The following is a 22097-nucleotide window of genomic DNA, read 5'->3' on the forward strand; positions in this document are numbered from 1 at the left end:
CAGCTCGCATCCTTTTTGAACTGCTGTGATAGCCTCCTCCAGGTTTCTACCAATTATTGAAAATTGGCAGTGCAGTTTTCATCATGCTGAAGTAGGAGATGTGAACATTTCTGTTGCAGCCCTAAACTTAGGACAGGTTTTAAAAATAAAGAAACAACCCCCCCAAACCCTCCCCCCATTTCTCCTTTCCCCCCAAAAAGAACTTTGTGACTGGCTATTTCTGTGACAAGCTCCTCCCATTCTGCAATGCTGCTGTGTTTACTGGAGCCTTTAACTCCACAATTTGTTAGGACCCCCTCCCACCAGCCACCAAAATCAACCCCCTCCCCAATCTATTTTATTATAATAGTGTGAATTGCTGCATGTTCCAAATGTTTGCTCTATGTATTATTTTTAATGGCTAAGACAAATAAAATGAATGGGGGTTTTTTGACAGGAAAGAAACTATACGCCATCACGATCATTTAACTTGAGTAGGAAGCAATGAAGCATTTACAGTAATGTGTGTGACAAAAACAGCAGCGGCAATTACACACATAGGCTTAGCAAACTGCACTTTGGTAGATTATATCTCCAGCACAGCTCACAGGAGAGTGATCTGGCAGCAAAACATGAAGATTGTAGAAATAACCAACGGGCCTTTATGACTTTTAGTAAAATTGTATGGACAAGTAGATTTCTAAATTGCTTGATGTTCTGAAAGATCTCCAGCTTGTACATATTATTTTCAATATTGTATGCATATACAGATACTAGTATCTATGAACTATATAAATTCATTTCCATCTGACAAAGGAGCAAAACAGCTAGCATAGCATTATGGAATTGCATGAAGGGACATGATCTGACGTACCCTTTGTAATGTAGTGGGTCCAACGCAAGGAAGAGACTCCAGCCGGAGTACGGGTTCAACTCTTTATTGGGGGGGCGGTACCGTACTGGCGAACAAGGGCTACCTGGCCTCCTTATATTCCCGGCCAGGTAGGTAGCTAGCCAATGGGATTGGCCCTAGGTTTCCCGCCGAAACTAGGTTTTCCTGCCAAACCATCCAGGTCAACACCCCCTAGTAGCCGCTGTTATGCAGGTGACCTGCACCTGGATACATAACACCCCTCCCCCCTTAGAGAAGAGCCTCCCTCACAACTATGCAACATAACACAACTAGCTACAATGTTTAACTATATACATATACAGCGAGGTTGATGGGTCACTTGCACACATAGTCCGCTAGGTATGCTGGTGTCCTGTGGGGCTTGGTGGATCGTCTGAGTGGGGCTTCGCCTTGGGCCTAGTCGTCTGGCTCACAGTGCTCCTGAGCTGGGTTGGGTCCGGCCACCGGATCCCTGCCGCCGCCGATTGCCTGATGCTGCCGCAGGGCCGGCTGAAGGAGGCCATCCTCCACTTGTTCGGGGTCCATGCGGTTTCCAGTTGGTCTGGTCTCTTCTGGGGTGTGGTTATCAGGTTGGTTGAGGGTGGTGCACTCAGGGGCCCTTCCTCTGAGCTGGTCAATGTGTCACCTGATGTGTCGATCAGGTAGTTCCTGCAGAGCTAGGACCTGTGTTGATCCCCCTCCACCCCCATGATGTAGGAGAGAGGCCCAGTTTTCTCAACCACTGTCCCTGGAATCCATTGGTGTCCTGCCCCATAGTTCCTTACCCAAACCAGGTCCCCCACATTGAGCACCCTAGGTGCCGAGGGCTTCTCGGTCTCTGCCGCCACTCCGTCAGGGTGCAGCCGGTCAAGCTTGGTGATGAGGCGCCGCCCCCATCATAGTTCTTCTGGGCTCTTCCCTGTGGCCACACACGGAGTGGTGTGCTGGGCGAGCAAAACTTTTGCCAGTCAGTGATGCCAGTCCCCGCTGATGATGCGCCGGAGTGCATCCTTGGTCGTCCTTACCATCCGTTCAGCTTGCCCGTTAGTCGATGGGTGGAAGGGCGTGGAGGTGGTGTGTCTAATCCAGTTCGCCTTCAAAAATGCCTGGAAATCATTAGCGGTAAACTGAGGCCCGTTATCAGACACAATTACGTCGGGGAGGCCGTGTGTGGCAAAGAAGGCCCTGAGCACCTGGATTGTCCTTGCTGAGGTCATGTTGGGGACAGGGACTACCTCCAGCCACTTAGAGTGGCTGTCTACTACTACTAGGAACAGTTGACCCTGGAAAGGCCTTGCATAGTCAATGTGAACACGGGACCAGGGTGTGTGTGTTGCCTCCCACCTGTGCACAGGGGCGTGGGGCATCTTTGGCCTGGATCTCTGGCATGTGTAACAACCCTTGACCCGTTCCTCAATGTCCTTGTCCAGCCCTGGCCACCAGAGGTAACTCCTGGCCAGTGCTTTCATCCTAACCACCCCCAGATGTCCCTCGTGTAGGGACTCCAACACTCTGCCCCGGAATGCTGTGGGAATGTTGACCCTGCTTCCCCACAGGAGGCAACCCCGGTGTGTGGAGAGTTTGTGCCACCTGGTGAAGTACACCTGGAATTCAGGCCCCAGGGACTTGTCCTGCCAGCCTGTGCAAACCCACAAATGTACCCTACTCAGGATGTTGTCAGAGGCTGTCTTGGCTGCAATGTCCCTGGCATGTACTGGGCATTCTGGTAGTTCCTGCAGAGCTAGGACCTGTGTTGTTGGGGCCGGGTCTGGTTCTTCGGTGTCTATGGGTAGCCTACTTAGGCCGTCTGCATGGCCCATCTCCTTCCCTGGCTTGTGCACCAGCTTGCAATTGTAAGCTGCAAGGAAGATGGACCACCGGAGCATTCTGGGTGATAGTATTTGGGGGGTCTGCTTGTCCGTTGTGAACAGGCCGAGCAGTGGTTTGTGGTCTGTGTAAATTGTGAACTCCCTGCCTTATAGATAATCATGGAACTTTTTTACCCCTGCCACTATTGGCAGGGCTTCTTTATCAATTTGGGCATAGTTCCTCTCTGCTCCAGACAGCGTTCTTGAGTAGTAAGCGATTGGGATTTGGGCCCCATTAGGCTCAAGGTGACTTAGTACAGCACCCACACCGTAAGGGGATGCATCGCATGCAATGCATATGGGCTTTGATTCTATAAAGTGTGTCACTGTGGACTTGTCAGACAGTAGTGCCAGTTTGATAGCCCTTACCTTTGCCTCTGTGGGGTGGATTCCCTTGGCATCTATCCTGAACCCCAGGAATTCTGTGGAAGGAATTCCAATGGTGCACTTTTCCCTCTTCAGCTTGAGGCCAGCAGCACGCAGCCTGGCTAGAACCTCCCTCAGCCTACCTGCCAGTTCCTCAGCTGATGCTCCTGCAATCAGGACGTCATCAAAATAAGGGCAGACTCCTGGGATGCCCTTGAAGGTTTTTTCCATGATTCACCCTGAAGGCTCCCCTGTGTGTTACTATAGTCTGAGTGTCAGCTGTTGCCCTGGTAACCGTGAGCTGCTGGTATGCCTGCGCGAGATCCAGCTTTGCAAAGATGGCGCCGCCTTGGAGGGAAGCGAGAACGTGGCTGACTGTGGGCGTGCGAGTTTAGGGCGCGGTTCACCGAGCACTTGTAGTCGGCGCAGATCCTCACCTCACTGTTGGATTTAAGTGGGGTGACTATTGGGGTCTCCCACTCCCCCCCATCTACGGGCTCTAAGATTCCCTGGCCTACCAGCTTGTCCAGTTCGCTCTCGATTTTGTGCTTGAGCGTGAACAGGACTTGCCGCGGCCTGACTCTAATGGGGGGGATGCTCAGGTTCAACTTGAGCGAGATGGGGGCCCCTGTGTACTTTCCAAGCTTCCCATCGAAGACGTCTGCAAACTCCTTGCAAATGGCCTCGAGGGATTCTCCCTGGATCTGGTGGATCCATGTGACTGTGATTCCCAGGGCCTCAAACCAGTCTAGGCCGACTAGACTGGCCCTCCGGCCCTCTACCACTACTACCTCCAGGTGCTCCTCACGACTCTTAAGTCCCACGGAAAGGGTGGTGTTTTGGAAGTCGGTCAGGGCTAAATTTGAGGGCCGCTGCTTGCTCCGGCTGTTAATGTATTTAAGGGTCTCGTCCTCTGCTTGCTCCGGCTGTTAATGTATTTAAGGGTCTCGTCAGAAATGATGGAGACCGCCAAGCCGGATCAAGCTCCATGTTGCAGGGGACGCCCTGCAAGCGGATTGTCAATTTAATTTTGGGTTTGAGCAGCCGGTGGCTACCAGTGTGGTGGATGCCTAGCCGGCTCTCAAAATATCCAATTCGTAATTGGGTCGTGGCCTCAGTACCTCTCAACGGCAACTCTTCCGGGCGCAGCTCGTGGATCTCTTCTCGGAGGTGGCAGCTATGGCAGACCGTGGCTATGTGGCTTGTCTTCTTGCAGGCCCGACACGTGGCTGACTGGAACTTGCAGAGAGTGCGCACGTGGTTTCCGCCGCAACCTGCGCACTTCTGTGAGCTGTTGGTCGGCTTGGGCTTGTCCGGGTGTCTGTCTCATTGGTCAGGGGTCGCCTTCTGCCAGAGGAGGTCGATGCTTTGTTCGTCCTCCTCGTCCTCGGCCATGGTGACCTGCTGGTGAATGCTGCCCATCTGGCTGCCAGTTCTGGCTTTCTGGACAGCCTGGACAGCCCCGCAGGCCGCTTTGTGGGCCAGGATGGCGTCCTGGGCTTCCTGGAGCGAGACCTCAGCCTTCGCGAACAGGCGCTCCTGCAGCCTCGTGTCCCGTAGGCCGCAAACCAGCCTGTCGTGTAGCCATTCCTCCAGATTAGAGAATTTGCAGGGAGTGGCAGCTTCCCGCAGGGCAGCGATGTAGTCGGCCCCAGACTCATCGGTTCGCTGGTCCCTTGTCTCAAACTGCGACCTCCAGGCCAGCGCGGACATGCGGGGCCAGAAGTTTGCATTCAGCTTGGCAACGAGGTCCCGGTAGGAGACGGTTTCGATGGGCTCTGGGGAGAATAGGTTCGCAGCGACCTCGAGCAGTGCGGGGCCGCCGATACAGAGCAGGGCTGCCGCCTTTGAGCTGTCCTCTGAGATCTGATTAAATCTCATGTACAGCTCGGCATGCGACAGGTATCGGGCCCATCTCTCTGGGTGACAGGTGTCGAATTCGCGGGGTTGTCCTGTTCTTGCCATCGATCCCTGCTGGCTGCTGCAATGGCTGGTCTCGAATCGTGGTTGCCGGAGCCGGTCGCAGGTCGCTTGTGGTGGCCAGGTCGCGGTGCTGGCGGTCGCGTTGAGGGGGGAGGAAGGATGCCTCTTTCCTCCAGCACGCGGTGCGTTCCCCTAGTGACTTCAGCTCTTCTGTCGGCAGTATCCCACCTTCGTCACCACTGTAATGTAGTGGGTCCGACGCAAGGAAGAGACGCCAGCCGGAGTACGGGTTCAGCTCTTTATTGGGGGGGGGTACCGTACTGGCGAACAAGGGCTACCTGGCCTCCTTATATACCCGGCCAGATAGGTAGCTAGCCAATGGGGTTGGCCCTAGGTTTCCTGCCGAAACTAGGTTTTCCCGCCAAACCGTCCAGGCCAATGCCCCCTAGTGGCCGCTGTTATGCAGGTGACCTGCACCTGGATACATAACACCCTTGCTTGCTGATGGTTGCTGGTCTAATTATGCAGTTGAATTGTGTACTAAATTTTTTCTATTGGAGAACAGATGGGCAGATGTTATACCTATGAGACCTATTTTGATTGCCACCAATAATCCACTGGAAAATGGTTTGAACACAGGATTTTTGTTTGAATGACAGAATGGAGTTCTGAGACCCCCACTACAAATAACCCTAAACTGTTTCATTTCAGCAGGATGGTACTGAGAGGAGGAAAGACATTAGAAAAGCTAAACACTGTTTTGCAGTCAGAGACTTCTGCTGACACATCACCTCGAAATCTAGCTCACTGAATGTCAACTAGCGTGACTCACATACAGCAGAACACCACAATAAGTATTTTACATATCAAGGAAGTAATATTTTCACTGCTTAGTTCAGACTGCCAGGTGAAGTTACAGTATTCTCATTCTTAATTGTAACCTTACACCAAGATCTTATCCAAGTCTTCTCTAGCCTGATGTTTCCAGATGTCTTGCATTATCTCTAATTGGCATTGCCAATGGGCATCTTCTACATTGTACACCAACACAGTTGCAAAAAACAAAGTAGAGAAAGCAGAGTTAGTGCATGGGAACCACTAGATTTGCATTTGTAACATTCATCTAGGTGTAGTTCTTAATGGCAGTTGTTCTCAGTCTTAACAGTACCCCAGATCCTCCTCAAAGGGAATGACATTGATTGGAATTGGTTTTGGATTTTCAATGTTCAAAGCAGGAAGAGACACAAGAATATCACTCTCAGGAAGTTTTAAAGTTATATATTTGATATCCAACATATTCCACTGTTTCTTTTAATGATAAAAATCAGTTTGCCATGAGGCTGGTTCTTAAATCCATTGGGCAAAAATGAAGCAGACCCATTTATTAAGTAAAACAGCTTATGCATAAGCAGTTAAAAAACATGATCCTGGAACAGATTTGATGCTTAGTTTAAAAGTTCATCAGAAGTAGTATTGAGGATTGCATGTGAAAGGAATGTACACAGCTTTTAATATATAACTATCCTACCAGAAAAGTCAGTGGAGACTCAATCCACAGAGCTGCAAGGAAAGGAAAAACTAATATTGATATCAAGGACATGAATGCTCAGGCCTACACCTTAAATGGAGTAAGCCCTGTGGAATGCAAAGTAAGTGTGTAAATTGATTGTGGCAACATTGCAGGAAGTCCTTGACTTACCACCACAACTGAGCCCATTATTGTTGCTAAGCAAGATAGTTGTTAAGTGGGTTTTGCTCTATTTTATGACCTTTCTTGCCATAGATGTTAAGTGAATCGCTGCAGTTAAGGTAGTAACAGGGTTGTAAAGTGAATCTGGCTTCCCCATTGACTTTGCTTGTCAGAAGGTCGCAAAAGGTGAATCACATGACCCCAGGATACAGCAACCGTCATAAATATGAGTCAGTTGCCAAGTGTCTGAATTTTGATCACGCGACCATGAGGATGCTGCAACAGCCATAAGTGTGAAAAATGGTCAGAAGTCACTTTTTCCAGTGCCATTTTAAGTTCAGCGGTCCCCAAATGAACTGTTGTAACTTGAGGATTACCTGTAATGGAGAGACAATAGAAATCATCTAGTCTCCTTGTTTTAATGGAAAATGAGGCACTATATACGTTCAAGGATGTCTTAGTTCTCTCCCTAGCCTTACCTTTAACCTTGCACAAAGGTTTACTTTGGTTCTGACACTGGTTACAATGGAGCCCTTGGTGCTCTCTGAACTTAGTCGTTTGCTTGCAAAAGGGATTGGACAGCCATTTGTCTGAAACGGTATAAGGGTCTTCTGCTTCAGGAGGGGGTTGGGTTAGAACAGGGCTTTTCAACTTTTTCACCCATTGTACCACTTTTAGGATAAGGAAATGTCCAAGTACCACCAGTCGCCCAGCAAGGTGTCAAAAATTTGACCAAAAAACAAAGGAAAAAAATGATAAAGTACAGGTAGTCCTCGACTTACAAAAATTTGTTTAGTGACTGCTCGAAGTTACGATGGCACTGGAAAAAGTGACTTATGACCATTTTTCACACTTATGACCATTGCAGCATCGCCAGGGTCATGTGATCTACATTCGGGTGCTTGGCAACCAATTCATATTTATGATGGTCACATTGTTCCAGGGTCATGTGATCGCCTTTTGCAACCTTCTGACAAGCAAAGTTAGTGGGGAAACAGATTCACTTAACAACCATGTTACTAATTTAATTTATCTCTCTCCCTCTCTCTCTCTCTCCCCCTCTCTTTCTCTCTCTCCCTCCCTCTTTCTCTCCCTCTATTTCTCTCTCCCTTTTTCTTTCCCTTTCTCCCTCCTTCTCTCCCTCTTTCTCTCTCCCTGCCTCCCATTCTCTCTCTCCTTCTCTCTCTCTCCCTCCCTCTCTCCCTCTTTCTCTCCCTCTCTCTCCCTCCCTCCGTCTCTCCCATTGTCCCTTCCGTCTTTCCTTCCTTTCTTCCTTCCCTCCCTATTGTCATTTCCTTCCTTCCTTCCTTCCTTCCTTCCTTCCTTCCTTCCTTCCTTCCTTCCTTCCTTCCTTATCCATTTTTACCAAGAAACCTGGTGCCCACTCAACTCTTTATGAAGCACCGGAGGAAAGTTGGGGAAGATCTATCAATGATACTTGGAGGTTGCCAGCTAATTTAATAAGCTTTATTCCAGCAACAGAAAGACCTCGCATAAGCTCAGAGTCTATCCACATGTGCCAACAATGCTGCTGTGGACTGTGGGGCAGGAAGGCACCCTTCACACGGGAGGGATGGAAGATGTGCCAAAGCACCCTTCGCCCTGCTCACCTTCTGCAGACATGGCTGGAGTCCCAGGTGGGGGGAGATCCGGGGCTGAGATGCACTGCTCTTGGGGAACGGGGGCACAAAGCCGGCCAGACAGGGCTGAGTGGTTGTCCATCCCAGACCACAGCTGCACTTCCACCTTTCCCAGGGCGGCCCCCGCAAACAGAGTGCAACGCAGGGCACCAGCATGGCCCACTGCCACAGAAGCAGCCCACCGGAGCAGCCCCGACTCCTTCACCCCCAAAAGGCCCTCGTCCCGGAGCCTCCCACTGCTGGAAACCTGCGGCAGGCAGTGGCAGCGTAGTGAGGCTTGCGAAAAGAGGGGCAGCCAGCAGCGGCTGTTCCCGGCGCCAGCCAAGGGCAAGCAGGGCAAGGCCACTCCTGCTCGAAAGCCAGGTTTCGGCAGCCAGCAAGGCGCTCATGCGGGGCTGAACGGGGACTGGCCTCCCCCTCCCCACGCTAGAGTGGCACCCGCGGAGGCAGCCTTGTGGCCCAGCTTTCTCTTGCAGAAAGCAAGCTGAAACCAAGCAAGGGAGAATGCAGGAGCGCAAGATCGGCATTTCTCAGCACGTGCCGATTTGCGCTCCTGGCAATCTCCCTTGCTCGATTTCAGCTTGCTTTCTTTTGCAGAAAGCAAGCTGAAACAAAGCGAGGAAGATTGCAGGAGCGTGAGATTAGCGTTTCTCAGTATGCACTGATTTGCACTCCTAGCAATCTCCCTCACTTTCTACCTGTATAGGTCAGGGCTGGCCGTACGGATTCGCCAGAGCTCCTGGTGGGTCGGCGCGATGCCGTGCACGCGGGAGGCTGCATACGGGGCCGCTGATCAGCTGATGACTCCGTACGGCTGGCCCCGACCTCCGCCAATGGGCTCCCATCAGCAGAGGTCAGGGCCAGCTGTACGGAGTCGCCAACAGTGGTGGGGGAAGGAAAAGAAGATGGACACCTACCTGCCGAGGGAGTGGATGTCTCTGTGCCCTTCAGGCTCGTGGTTGCTTCTGGGGGAAGGATGACATGGTTGCTGCACAATGAGTCCCAGGGGAGGGTGGGGCCTCACTCTGCGCCTGCGCTCTTCACGTGCCCTTGTAGGTTCCTGCAGGCCACCAGCAAGCAGCACGTTTTCTGGCAGCAAGTGAGCTTGGAAGGAGTCGGGGGGGGGAGTCAGGGGGGGAGGAAGGCGATGCTGTGTACCACCAGCCAGGTGCTCACATACCACCAGTGGTACGCATACCACCAGTTGAAAAGCCCTGGATTAGAAGACCTCCAAGGTCCCTTCCAACTCTTGTTATTCTGTTATTTCATTACCAAACTAAGTAACATCTTCAGTGTTCGCTGATGTCAGCACAGGCACTGATAATGTTACCTAGTAGGATAATAGCAATAGCAATAGCACTTAGACTTATATACCACTTCATAGTCCTTTACAGTTCTTTCTAAGTGGTTTACAGAGTAAGCATGTTCTTCCCCCCCCCCCCCAACCATCTGGGCCCTCATTTTACCAACTTCGGAAGGATGGAATTCTGAGTCAACCCTGAGCTGTTCAGAATCGAACTGGAGTGAGCAGTGAGTTAGCCTGCAGTACACTGCGTCACCACGGCTCTTTGCAAACAAACATCCAAGTTTACAGAACACCAAGGACTCCACAGATCAAAACTAAGCTTCATATATTCTCTTCTATTAGAACTGGTTATGATTTTAGGTAACAAAACTTCTGGGGACTATCATTTTACACAGGAAAAAAAGTTAGGTTTAAGGGTAGACCTCTACTTACTTATATATTTATTTTATTAAATTTATAGGTCACCAATCTTGTGACTCTGAGCGACTTATGACTACAATTGGAAGGGGAATTTCTGTTGCTAAGCAGGGCAGCTGTTAAGTGAGTCCATCCGAATTTTACAACTTATTTTGCCACAGTTGCTAAACTAATCACTACAGTTCTTAAACATGTGATTATTAAGCAAATCCAAAATCACTTTACTTGTGCCAGTTGCCAAGTGCCCCAACGATCCTGGGGACGTTGCAACAGTTGTAAGGGTGATGACCAGTCATTAAGTCACTTTTTTCAGCAGCACTGCAACTTTGAACAGTCACCAAATAAATGGTTGTAACTAGAGGACAATATGCAACTAACATTGATTTAAAAAACTCCTATAAAATGGGCATCCAACTTCCAAGATTTTCTATTTCCTGCGGAGTGCGTGGTCCATTTAGTAATCTTCCTTAACATTTTACTTAAATGTGTTTTCCCCACTATTTTAATCCCTTGTGTTACTTTGAATCCTGTCCCTGGAAGCAGCAGAATTTAAATCAGTTCCATCATCGATCTGACAGCCTTTCAAATAATTGAAGATAGCGTCAGCAGCTCTAACAGGAAAATACAATGTTTTATAGGATATATAAAAATAAAAGTTAAAGCCCATTTATTTTAAGATAAAATACACTGTGAGAACCTACGATAAATACACATGTCTGATTCAACAAGTATTTGCAATGTGCTTTTATGCAGATTCTTATCTACTGGGCTGGTACATTCTTCTTCAAACAATTTCACCTGAATTCTGCTAGATAACGGTGCAAGATGTTTTCTGTTTATGTTGCCCTAGTTTCTTACTCACTGGGTTTTGAATGGCAAAGCATCTTTTTCAGAATCATTTGGATTACCCTAGTTAGGTTCCACTCACTGCATGTGGCTCCAGTGCTTAGAGTAGCTTGGATGTTCTTATATTTTCATGATGTAATATTGGTCTAATTGCAGCTCCACTCTCTTCTTCTCCAAGGGGTGTGACCCACTGAACCCCCTTCCATTTGGAATACTCCATTTGGCAACCTTGTCAACTGCCTCCTCTTCCTCTCAGACCTACTTCCTATCACTTTTTTCAGAGGATGCCACAGATCCTTTTGGAAAGAAGTGAAATTGAGACAAAATTGAGACAAAAACTCTCCTCTAGTACAGGGGTGTCAAACTCAATTTCATTGAGGGCCGCATCAGCATTGCGGTTGCCCTCAGGGGGCCGGGTGGGTGTGGTCTGGGTGGGCATGGCCTACTGGGTGGGCGTGGCTAAAGTGTGTATGGCCTACTGGGTGGGCGTGGCCAGCTCTACATCGTTCTCATCAAGGGTGCCTATGGGGGCCTGGGCAGGAGTGGGGCAGATCTGAGGGTCTCTAGCAGAAGGAGGGTCTCTGGGCCAGGGCCAAGGCAGTGGGGGCCATTCCCTCACTGTTTCCAGGATGGCTTCGCGGGCCACATGAAACCACTTCGCGGGCCGGATCCGGCCCCCGGGCCTTGTGTTTGACATGTCTGCTCTAGTACATCAGAAACTTTGCATAGATGGAGACTCGATGATTAAAAAATGTTCCATTTTTAAAAAAAATATAATTTTGTTATCTTGCTATTTTACTTGGAAAGCAATGAGAAGTTAGCTATAGGATACATATTTCAAGAATTAAATTGGTATGTCAAATGTCATTGGATAATGTTTGTTCAGCTACTTTGCTTTTATCATTTTTAAAGGCACACAACCTATTCAATGTAATCATTTTAGGCTTGCCATATTCCTTTCATATTCCAAACTGTGTGTGTGTGAGAGAGAGAGAGGGGAGGGGGGCAGAGAGAGATCTTGGTGCTTGAAAATTAAGATATGAGTCATGGCTTTGAACATCTGGGAATGCATAGTGCTCAAAAGCTTAGTCACTCACAGCAGGCTGAAAGATTCAGTTAAGAAAAGGGAGTTGCCAATGCCAAGCATGCAAGTGCTCTTGTCTTAGAAATGAGTACATGTAAAACATATAACATTCATATCAAATGCATTTAGAAGCAGTTCACACAGCTGGGCAAGAAGAGCACATATGTGAAATATTCCTAGGTAGCATATTTAATGTAATTTAATGTAAAGTGAAAGTACAACTATTCTTTTTGCCAGTTCCCATTTTGACTCCCATTTGGGATGACTGGGGAGAATACACATATTCCCCATTCATTTCCATTGTCTTGCTTAGGTGTAAAACTGACGTTCTGAAAAGGCATAGGTCCACATTAAAAGTGGTCCACAGATAACAGATAAGAATAGAGATATTCAAAACCTACTGTGCAATAGTGATAATTATATTTTTAGTTTACTCAATAACAGACCATCATTATTTATGCAGGTATTCTGTAAACAAGGGACGCGGTGGCTCAGTGGGTTAGGACGCTGAGCTTGTCGATCAGAAGGTCGGCAGTTTGGCGGGTCGAATCCCGAGTGCTGCGTAGCAGAGTGAGCGCCTGTTACTCATCCCAGCTTCTGCCAACCTAGCAGTTCGAAAGCACGTAAAAAATGCAAGTAGAAAAATAGGGACCACTACGGTGGGAAGGTAACAGCGTTCCGTATGCCTTTGGCGTCTAGTCATGCCGGCCACATGACCACGGAGACATCCTCGGACAAGCGCTGGCTCTTCGGCTTTGAAACGGAGATGAGCACCAGCCCCTAGAGTTGGAAACGACTAGCACGCATGTGCGGGGGAACCTTTACCTTTACCTTTTTATTCTGTAAACATTTTTTCTAAATTTCAATATGGTAGCATTTGCATCAGTAAATAGTCAGTTTTACACACAAACACACACACGAACTTCCAGTTTTTCTCTCATAGGAAGAATGCCCTGCTATTGCTGTGCAATTATGTTAGCAGGAGAGGCAGAAGGATTGCATACATGAGCATGAACTACAGGTCATGAAAGCTGATGACTGATGAGTACACTGTCCAAGCTCAGGCAAAAGTGCTGCGGCAGTGTCTGAATAGGTTCCCTTTCAAATTATGTACGCAAGTGGATTATTAGGAAACCACAGGCAGGGAGAGTTAATTTCCCCTCTTCCAGTTTGCAACTCTAAATTTGGAATACCAAAGCTCCATTTGCAAATGGAGTAATGTTCCAATGTGGATCAACCTTCTCCAATTGAGTAATTTATTGGTAAGTCAAATTAAGAATTAAGTTTGTGACTCCAATCCAACAGCTTGAGAGGCTAAAGAAATGATACATTACCTACTTATACATATTACAGAAGCTGAAATCAAGTTCTCTCCACTAGAAATGTACTTTATACTATATACTTTCTTCTTGAAGGGACGCGATGGCTCAGTGGGTTAGGACGCTGAGCTTGTCGATCAGAAGGTTGGCAGTTTGGCGGGTCGAATCCCAAGTGCTGTGTAACAGAGTGAGCATGTAACAGAGTGAGCTAGCTTCTGCCAACCTAGCAGTTCGAAAGCACGTAAAAATGCAAGTAGAAAAATAGGGACCACTACGGTGGGAAGGTAACAGCGTTCCGTGTGCCTTTGGCGTCTAGTCATGCCGGCCACATGACCACGGAGATGTCCTCGGACAAGCGCTGGCTCTTCGGCTTTGAAACGGAGATGAGCACCAGCCCCTAGAGTTGGAAACAACTAGCGCACATGTGCGGGGGAACCTTTACCTTTACTTTCTTTTTGTTGGTAGGTATTTATTTCATGCAACTTTAAATCCACCCCATCCCATCTTTAGGCTTGCAGTAAATCATAAAGTGTTGTCTTGGTTTTAGCTTAATAAATTGAGTGAACCCAGTCAATTATGGTTTATTTAATAAAGCAGAGCTAAATAAACCATGTTTCAGTCTGATAACAATAGCACTTAAGACTTATATACCCCTTCACAGTGCTTTACAGCCCTCTCTAACTGGTTTACAGAGTCAGCACATTGCCTCCAACAATCTGGATCCTCATTTTACTGCCCTTGGAAGGATGCAAGGCTGAATCAACCACTTAAGCCTGTGAGAAGTATGAACTGACTGATGTATGAATGTAGCCAAAGAGTTCTTGAGAAGATGAGTTTTCTTTTAATGAGTGCACATCCAGATTGGAATATACAATTAATTGAGTCAGTCCTGCAATTAAATTGCAAGAAACCATTACCAATAGGTAAATAAATACCCAGAAAAAAATTATTTGATAAGTATTTGTGAGACACACATACACAGACACACGCACACATATATATAGTATTATGATCGTGGTATATGAATGAGCATCAAGCTTACATACTCTTTTTTTTCTCCCTAGCTTCTTCTGAATTTTTGACATTATGGAATGAAATGCTGATTATGGTGAAGTGTGTTAATCAGGCTCATTCATTTGGTAACGAACCAGATTTTATCCCAGAAGTAGGAAACCTATGACACTTTCAGGTTTTGCAGCACAACTCTTCACGTTTGCTCCTAGAGCTGCAGGGAACTAAATATTCTGTAGTGAACTACCTGGAAGACTATAGGTCCCTCATCTTTCTTTGATTACTACTTTATCTGGACCAAACTATAGTTTGAAGAAAAAGAGTGTACAATACCTTTTTACTATATCTTTTTGCCCTGATTTAGCATTATGCAGTTGTTATTCATGTCTAGTAGTTTTTGCTATTCATTTCCTTGGCAAGGCATAGATAATACAATACATCCAATTCTTGGACACATAAGGAAGAGAGAGACAAAAGATTTTTGTATAACATTTTAACAGAGTGTTTCCTTCTCTTACCAGGGTAATACAAACTCAAATCAATTGACTTTTTAATTTAGTAAACAAGTTAACATATAATTGTTATACATCATAAATTTGGTACACTTTGTATAAAAATCAAGAGCATTCCTTGTAGATTGCATTATGCCAAATGTCTTTGTTCCTAGAGTAAAACCAGAAATGATCAGAACTTCCATATAGTACAAATGTACACCCAGAAATACATTACAATTTTGAGATGTGGATTCTTGATCTAATCATCTGTGAGTAAATGACAAGGTCAGTACATTCACTTGGATAAGTCCTTACAATGTTCAAGATGAAAAAAGCAAACAAAGTAGAGTTTAATTTGGCATAAAATCTAGATTATTGCAGTACAAATCGCTATGGGCGTTTCCCCAGCCTGTTGCCCTCCAGATATGTTACTGGGCATGCTGCTTGGGCTTTATGAAAATGGAAATCCCAAAATATCTAGAGGGTACCACGCTGGGGAAAATTGCATTACGGTCTCAAAACGAGGCCATTTCACACCTATAAGAATTGGTTCTGTGTAGACCTTGTAAACTCTTAACACCATAGAAACTTGCCACAAAAGACATGTCTATCAGCATAACCACATCAAAAGACAAAGATTAAGAACCAATTCCAACATGTTTCCTTAAGAAAGTGCACTCCTGGACCTCCTCAACCTTCAGTTGAAGGTAGGAGAGAAGTCACCCTGTGAAAAGCAGTGCTGTACACAATAGAGTGCGCTCCAGGCAGGACACAAATTAGGAACAAGGCTTTTCACCTAAAAATGGAAAAATAGTTCCTGCTGCACTAGAAGAATGTTCTACCACAACCTTACTCGACTGAATCAGCCCTTGAGTTAATAAAATTAGTGTCAGCAATATATCATCTTCTTCCATCTATATTATACCAGTATCTTTTTAAATATAACTTTCAGTTTTTGTTCTATTACAATTAAAATTTAAACAATTTATACAGAAAGATACCACCGCAACAATATATCATATCTTTAACATTCAGAAGATGTGTAAACTCATATTAATGCATAGCAATCATATTCTTGGACAGACATCATTCTTGGATTGACATTTGGGGTCTTCGGACATTTCTACTGCCCTCCTCACTTCACAGACTTTTGTTCCAATTATTAATTCCTGAATCTTAAGTCAGCCCTTTTCTTCTGCTGCATGAAAGGAGTGCCACCTTTTCCCTGACAGAGCTTCAATGTTTTTGAGCAGCTTCTCCACGGGCCAAAATTCAACAGATGCTGCTTTATATAGCATGGAGACATAGAGATGTGAGAAGCTGCCCCCTTGCTGATGTGCAGGGAGCAAAGATTGAGTTCAAAGTCATAAACCTTCCAGTAGCACAGCAGGCATTACTGGTGGATCATCCTCCTCCTCCTCCTCCTCCTCCTCCTCCTCCTCCTCCTCCTCCTCCTCCTCCAATTCCTCACGGTTCCCAAATTTTGTGGCAGACTTGGGATATGTGCAAAAGGCTGCATTAGGAGAAATACTGTTGGATTTGGCCCATGGAGAGTCTCAATTAGAAAAAAAAGCCAGTTAATTCAACTGGAAAGATACTCAGATCTTTTTCCCACACTGCTCCAGATTGGTTTCTCTGTTCTGCTTACTAAATATATAAGGAAAGAGCCTATAGTTGGGAGGTCTCCTTGATGCAGACACCAGAAATCGTCCGTCCTGGTTCAGACGGCAATACATGTGTTTATCTTTCATCAAAATAAGTCACATTTACTTTAGTGAATGTGCATGACAGTGGCTTTGAAATGTTATATTTTACAGAATACAATTTTAAATCCCTTTTTTTCCTGCTCTATGCCCCAAAAGGTTCTTGTCTACAGAAATAAACCATCTTGCCTTGCATCATTGAACCCTCTGTCATGACAATATGCTCCATCACAAAAAAAAGCTAATATCCTGGCAGGAAATGGAATAATATGCATTCAGTATTGTGCTTTGATATGAAGGATATGTAGCTTTTAAACTAGAAAACATGTTTTATGCACATTTCATTATGTGGGATGGGGGGGCGGATTGGCGGTCAGATGTGCTCCCACTTGAAAATGTCAAGCTTTGGAGCCAGAACAAAGAAAATGTCATGAAACACACACACAATTCAGCGCATATTTTACAGAGCAATTACATATTGATGATGGAGATAAAATGTTGAATTTAAGTAGCTTATGTCATTAAATTGTTCTTGGAGCCTTAAAAATGAGTTTTTAGAAAAATAACCAGCTGCCCCTATATAAAAAATGTTCAACAATCTGTTTGCATGCCCTTGTTTATTTAACAGTGAATAAGATAGTTTAAGTAGTAGGTTTGTCAAGTCAAACATTCAAAAGTAATGGTTTGTCCCCAGATATGTGGGCAACACTACCTCAAAAACGGAATCTGTCTGGAATTCTGAATATTTGGACCTCAAACACTGCGTAACAGTCATATTTATTGCAAAATGAGTTGTTCAGGATTTATAATCATAAGCATCTGCCCAGGTTATTAGATTTTCACTGTATTTACAGTCTAGTTTTATATTAATAAAGTTATGGTTTTTGCATTTTTAAAAAATAAAGGGGAAAAAGAATGCTTCTTTTAGCAAAAAAATTAAGTAACATAATTTATTCTTAGTTGAGTAAACAATTTGGAAAGAAGCTGTTCTTTTGTTTTCCTTTTTTTTTTTTTGCTTGTTAGATAAATTATGGGAATTGTTCTCCGGCATAATGTATATTTATTGTTGTTGGACTTTACTTCCATAAACCCCAGGCAGCATAAGCATGCTGATGGGAATGATGGAAATTGTTACCCAGAATTGTCTGAAGGACCACAGTTTCCCTATTGTAGATATAAAGGGTCCACTGTTTTTTTGTTTGTTTGTTTTAAGCAAACTCCTTTGAGTGGCAGGATCAGGAGGCATTAGATAGAAATAGAAATCAAATGCAGGGTCATTCCTACAAGTCATCCCAAACCAGAGGGACTTGCACTGAAAATATACTATTCCATATAAGCCCATCTGAGATAAACTATGCAGATGAGACTGTTTCCATTCATCCTGCAATTCAGATGGGAACACAGATGCCAGTATGAAGTCATGGGTTACTAGTGAAATATTCAGTGACTGTCACTTGCTCAGAAGCCATACTAAATGTCAGAACTTCCAAGAAAGCCCATATCCAACCAAACTCATAACAGGATGAATGTCAGGAAGGATGCTGTTCTTGCCATTTCTTTTTTCAACATTTGTTGTCTCCTCTGCAGGCATTTGGGATGGAAATTATTTAGGCTAGCTGATCTAATTATTTTTCCCAGGTTGCAACACAATGAAAGGCTGGAAAAGGTTTCTGAAATTGCAGATCCCAAACTTGCCTTATTCCACCCTTGCTTCTGCTTTGCTTCCTAATTGTGAAGTTATGATGTTAAAAAGGGAAAGACTACATATATTTCTGGATTGCACTGGATGGAGAGGAAACTCTAATCAAATCAATAGTCCCCATATGATGCTTTAGGAACCACAGCACTGCAGATTGAAACATCACTTGTGTGCTATAATATGGATCTTAACATGTCTCTACAATGCATCAGAAGCATATTTACTCAATGTAACGACTGTGCTGTTGAAATCCATGGAACTCTTTTAAGCAAGTTACTTAATCTGGAGTGTGTGTGTGCTCATACATGCTGCTGGATCTCACCTCTATTCACCTGAGAATATGGCTCTTATAGTGGCCATCCCAGATGCTACATGAAAATCCATGAGCAGGACACAAGTCTCTTGCCATCTCCTACGTTTGTTCCATAGAATCTGATATAAGAGGCCTTCTGCCTCTGTTACCATTCATCTGACACACACAACTCTATTCATTCAAACACAGAAAGCAAATCTACCAATCCATTTCTTATGATCCACAGAGCTCACTCCTCTCTGGATCTTGGAAGAAACTAAAGGACAAAATCTAAGCAACACTTAAGCTTTGACAGAAAAAAAAATATTGCAACTTCCAGAATTGTTCCTGGGCTTTCACAACATGGTTTATTTTGGTCAACAGGCTTTTTTTTTAAAAAAATGTAAATACTCCCCACAGACTGACTGTGAATCTATTAAGTACAATGTATTTGAGAGCAGCAGGGCTCACACATCACAATGCTAAATAAACAATGGTCCTCTGCACCATTAATCAAACATCACTGGGTGATCTGGCCCTTGCAGAAATGTTTGAAGGTATGCAGCCACAGCAAATGAGCCAAAGTGCCTTTTGTATTTCTTGATTCCGGAAAGCATATATAACAGGGTTGATGATGGAATTATAGGTGGCTGGAAGCAAGGTAGCGTAGGTGTAGATAGAGGGATATGTGTAGTCAGCTATTAAGGAATAGAGTGTGAAAGGCATCCAGCAAGCAGCAAAGGTTCCCAGGATAATGGCTAAAGTTGATACTCCTTTTCGGGTGGTCACATAGTGGGAAGTTGCTAGGAAGTGATGCTGCAAGGCAATCTGGTGAGCATGGCGCATCACAATTTTGCAGATCTGAATGTACAGCTGTAACATGAGAGCGAACATAAGCAAGAAAGAGACAGAGAGGATGGCCGCATTATTTTTAGTGAGGGGCCTGATAACGCTGCAGGTGGACTCATCCTTGAGGCAATTCCATCCCATGACTGGCAGAACTCCCACACAGATCGAAGCACCCCAAAGCAGAATAAGCATAATGTAGGTAAAAGTCACCGTCCTCTCAGAATTGTAAGTCAAAGCATAATAAAGGGAGAGGTACCGGTCCACAGTGATGGCCAACAGACTGCAGATAGAAGCAGAAAAAGAGGCGACGATCAAACCAACTGTGACCAGCTTGGTAGAGTCCGACTGGAGAAGATAAGCAAAAAGAAAATTGATGATCAATCCAATTCCTGCTAAAAGATCTGCCAAGGCCAAGCTGCCTATCAGGAGGAACATTGGGGCACGAAGACTGGGATTATGGAAGATGATAAGGACCACAACCGCATTTTCACAGGAGATCAGTGTTCCTGAAGTACATAAGACAACATCCCAAGGGTTTACTATAAATCCCGGTTCGGGGTCACTGGAAGGAATGAGAGAGGTGACTGCAGCTGAGATGTTCTCTGGCGGTGGGCTGGTTTCTAAGTGATCCTGAGGCAGCCATGATAAATTAACCGTCGGGTCTTCGTTCATATTTAAACCCGTCCTCTTCAATGAAAAGACATTTTTTAAAACACACAGACAAACTTAGCGCCTTGTTAGCAGCAATATTAAGGAGCATGCAATAGACTTTAGATTTCTAAATAAACCAGCAGATGCTTCTTCCATCAACATGACTGCAAAAAGGAGGATGAGAACAGACAGCAGATTTAAAGCTGCCCATGGGGAGAAAAAAAAACAAAGGAAAGAAATAACACCATACGCCTTCATATAAAACGTGAAGGGAAGTGCCGAGACAGAATATACGGTCCTTTCCTCAAGAATAAAATGCCATAAATCAGCTAAAACTGGGGGAAAGAAGATCCTAACAGAACAACCTTACACATAGAAGCACCCAAGATTAAAGGCTCCTCATCCACCATTTCTGAGCCAAGATGATGAATTAAGTGACAAATCAGACACAGGCAGAAGCACTTGGGAACATTTCCTTTTTACCTTGATTAACCGAGGGAAAGAAAAAATACGGAGACTCTCCCAGTATTGTGGCAGCAGCTCCTCTGCACCCACAACTCCATCCGAGCCCTTTCTTAAGGAGGGTGGGGGGAAGGTGCGGAAAACCCTCCGTGCAACTCATTTAGTGTCGGTGTGGACGATGGGGGAGCGGAGAAGTTAACAAGGGAAATGTCATGCAGGGTGACGGAGGGATGGGGGGGCGGTTATCTGCATAACCTCCCCCGTTCAGAACATGAGGAAATGGATGGACAGACACAAGTGATACGACCACAACAGCCAGCACAACGGGACGAGCCCCCGGAACGTTGGTCACCTTGGCTTCCCCTCTACAGGAGGAGGAGGAGGAGGAGGCGTCCCCGCTTCCTTTTTATGCAGCAAGCTTTGGTGTTGCTGTTGCTGCGGCGGCGGCGGCTGTCGCCTCTTGCAAGCCCATTGTTCGCCCAGCGCAAGCCCAGGACAAGGGCAGCCGTCGCGGTGCCAGCTCCAGGTTGGCGCCAGAGGAGCGCAGGTGGAAAAGCCCCTGGCCGTGCACGCGACGCCTCAGGCATCCGAGGGTGTCGCCAGCGCGCGCGCAACGCAGAGCGGGCTCAGGAAGGAAGGAAGGCGCGCCTCGCCTCGCCTCGCCTCGCCCCGCCTCGCGGGCTGCCGCCGCGCTTGCGACCACGTAAGCCGGCTGGTTGAAAAGGTAGGGGAGCGTGATCGGCGCTCGCAGGGCTGCCGCGCGAGGGGGCGCAGAGTCACGAACGCCGTGAAGCCGGATGGCATTGGAGGAGAGTCGAAGGTGGGGGGGGGGAAGGAGAGAGAGAGAGGGGGGGGGCGGCGAGGGCGAGGGAGACACCTGCTGCTTCGCAATGCGCAAGCGTTGCCGCGGCTGGGGAATTCAATACTACCCTTTTCGAAGCCGTCCGACGAGGCTCCTCGTTGCCTCCGAAAGCAGAAAAGTCAGCGTTTATTAAATAATAATAATAATAATAATAATAATAATAATAATAATAATAATAATAATAAGAAGAAGAAGAAGAAGAAGAAGAAGAAGAAGAAGAAGAAGAAGAAGAAAGTTAGTTGGAAGGGACCTTGGAGGTCATCTAGTCCAACCCCCTGCTCAGGCAGGAAACCCTGTACCATTTCAGGCAAATGGCTGTCCAGTCTCCTCTTAAAAACTTCCAGTGTTGGAGCATTCACAGCTTCTTGAGGCAGGTTGTTCCACTGGTTAATTGTTTTAACTGTCAGGAAGTTTCTCCTTAGTTCTAGGTTGCTTCTCTCCTTGACTGGTTTCCATCCATTGCTTCTTGTCCTGCTTTCAGGTGCTTTGGAGAATAGCTTGACTCCCTCTTCTTTGTGGCAGCCCCTGAGATATTGGAACACTGCTATCATGTCACCCCTCACCCTTCTCTTCGTTAAACTACACATATCCAATTCCAGCAACCGTTCCCTATATGTTTTAGCGCTTCGTCCGCTTCCTTGTGGCTTAGGATCGCAACGGCCTGCCGGGCGTCTGGACTTCAACATTATGGTTTGGTGAATTATGTGAACCCAATCGGCTTCATTCACAGGATGCTGAATATAT

General features: G+C 46.0%; 1 protein-coding gene across 1 annotated transcript; it reads right to left on the reverse strand.

Annotated features, from left to right (window-relative positions):
• Positions 1-19042: 19042 nt before the first annotated feature.
• Positions 19043-20050, reverse strand: GPR12 (G protein-coupled receptor 12; the record flags this gene model as incomplete). The annotated part of the gene is made up of 1 exon (XM_081327754.1): positions 19043-20050. One exon carries the CDS (start codon positions 20048-20050, stop codon positions 19043-19045), a length of 1008 nt encoding a protein of 335 aa, XP_081183880.1.
• Positions 20051-22097: the final 2047 nt, after the last annotated feature.

Source organism: Vipera berus (assembly GCF_964194415.1).
Source record: "Vipera berus genome assembly, chromosome: 4".
NCBI classification, from domain to species: Eukaryota; Metazoa; Chordata; class Lepidosauria; order Squamata; family Viperidae; genus Vipera; species Vipera berus.